The sequence below is a fragment of the Lipotes vexillifer genome, unplaced genomic scaffold, assembly GCF_000442215.2.
Source record: "Lipotes vexillifer unplaced genomic scaffold, Lipotes_vexillifer_v1.1 scaffold729, whole genome shotgun sequence".
Taxonomy (NCBI): domain Eukaryota; kingdom Metazoa; phylum Chordata; class Mammalia; order Artiodactyla; family Lipotidae; genus Lipotes; species Lipotes vexillifer.
In genome coordinates this window covers 392561-394589 of record NW_006780914.1, presented here as the reverse complement: position 1 = coordinate 394589, position 2029 = coordinate 392561, and the positions used below count along the sequence as shown (strand labels likewise).

Genomic DNA, 2029 nt, shown 5'->3' with positions numbered 1-2029 from the left:
AAAAAGAAAAAAAAAAAAAAAAAAAAAAAAAAAAAAAAGCCAGTCAGTGTTCTCAATTTCTTACTTTCTGCAAAAGTATTTGATATCACTGAGATACTTCCTATTACATCATTTAAACCCAGATGTGCACTGTATTTTAATAGTATACATTTGAATTAAAATCATTTTAATCCAGTTATTTTTAATCAGTCTTTGTATGAATAAAATCTTAATACATTAAATAAGGACTTATTTTTCCCAGAATATCATTTATACATACATACTACACAGACATATGTATATATGTACACACATACACATATATTCATTAATATAAACTTTTTAATTTTTAACTTAGGAAACAATAAACTTGGAGGACAAGACTTCAATCAAAGATTGCTTCAGTACTTATATAAACAGATCTATCAAACATATGGCTTCCTACCCTCTAGGAAAGAGGAAATCCACAGATTAAGACAAGCTGTAGAAATGGTCAAATTAAACCTGACTCTTCATCAGACTGCCCAGATGTCGGTATTACTAACGGTGGAGGAAAAGGACGGGAAGGAACCTCAGAGTAGTGACACTGAACTGCCAAAGGACGAACTTTCCCCAGCAGACAGCCCCCGTGTGAACAGCATGTTTGGAGCTAGCCTTCCTGAAAAGAAAAATGGAGAAAGTCAGGTTTTATTTGAAACAGAAATATCACGGAAACTCTTTGACACCCTTAATGAAGATCTTTTCCAGAAAATACTAGTACCCATTCAGCAAGTGTTAGAAGAAGGCCACCTGGAAAAAACTGAGATTGATGAGGTGGTTTTGGTTGGGGGCTCAACTCGAATTCCTCGAATCCGCCAAGTCATTCAAGAGTTCTTTGGAAAGGATCCCAACACGTCTGTAGACCCTGACTTGGCAGTGGTGACAGGAGTGGCAATCCAAGCAGGGATTGATGGAGGCTCTTGGCCTCTCCAAGTCAGTGCATTAGAAATTCCCAATAAGCATTTACAAAAGACCAACTTCAACTGAATTATGGAGGGATGGTCTTTTGAGATCTTGTCTGATGATCTCTTCCTATTTATCAGACCACCTCTGTCCACTAAATCAAGTCTCTAAAATATCTCACACATTTACCTAAAAGGTAACATTTATATATATGAAATTTTACAGAACATTTTGTTTTAGAATTGAATGTGGCCAGATTGATCCTTGATTTTGGAGAGATCCCATTTCAACAAATACTTCTAAAGTGAAAGAATTGAGGTAAAACTCTTATAGGAGCATAGGTGACTGTATTTTCTGCATTCTGGAAGTAGATATTCATGTGCACTTAAAACTATCTTCTATAAACATTGCCTAGTGCCAATTATAGGATTCCCAGTTCTTACTAAATTGTATTAGCAGGAGCTGGTAATTTATTTACTTGGTTATCACATGTAACTCTTAAATTTGAACTATACTTGAAGGACAGTGTTGATGTCAGGTACTTACAGTGGCTGGGAGATAGCAGTGTTATTAATATAAACTGCATATATAATATTCAATAACTGCCATATATAACAAAATTACTTGCACAAACTCAGTATCCCATTTTGTGTCCTATTCCTATAACCTGCATTCTCCAGATTTTCAAAATATATTTATTGGATCAATTTATTTTCTTTCTAAAATAGCTACAGATTTATTCAAATGTTTCATTACCAATTTATATTTTAGTTCCTTCATCTGCCATGTGTCATTCTCTGCTTGGATTTCCATGATTCTGCATGGTTTGAAAACAATAGAGAATTATTAATTACATTTTAAAAATGTGTTAATGTCACAATAAAGCCGTCATTACTATAAATATTTTTTGTTATTTAAGACCTTTGTAGACATTGATAGACAGCAGTAATTAGGTACAGTATTTTATGTTTTTGGTTTTGTTTCATTGTTTATTTTCAGTAAGCCCTGGAGAATTTAGCTTGCATTTGATTCAGTTTTACTGAGATTTTTACCCATATTTAGTTTTGAATGAGGAAAATTGTACTCATTTGTAAAAACCTTGTTATTG

The 2029-nt window shown here is 33.4% G+C and overlaps 1 protein-coding gene across 1 annotated transcript in view; it reads left to right on the top strand.

Moving 5' to 3' along the window:
• HSPA13 (heat shock protein family A (Hsp70) member 13) overlaps nt 1-1641 on the top strand; it is a 9101-nt gene extending 7460 nt beyond the window's left edge. Inside the window, exon 5 of the mRNA XM_007454285.1 lies at nt 338-1641. Within this exon, the coding sequence (XP_007454347.1) occupies nt 338-1005 (668 nt within the window). The 3' untranslated portion in view covers nt 1006-1641. The remainder of the gene's footprint in view (nt 1-337) is intronic.
• Nucleotides 1642-2029: the final 388 nt, after the last annotated feature.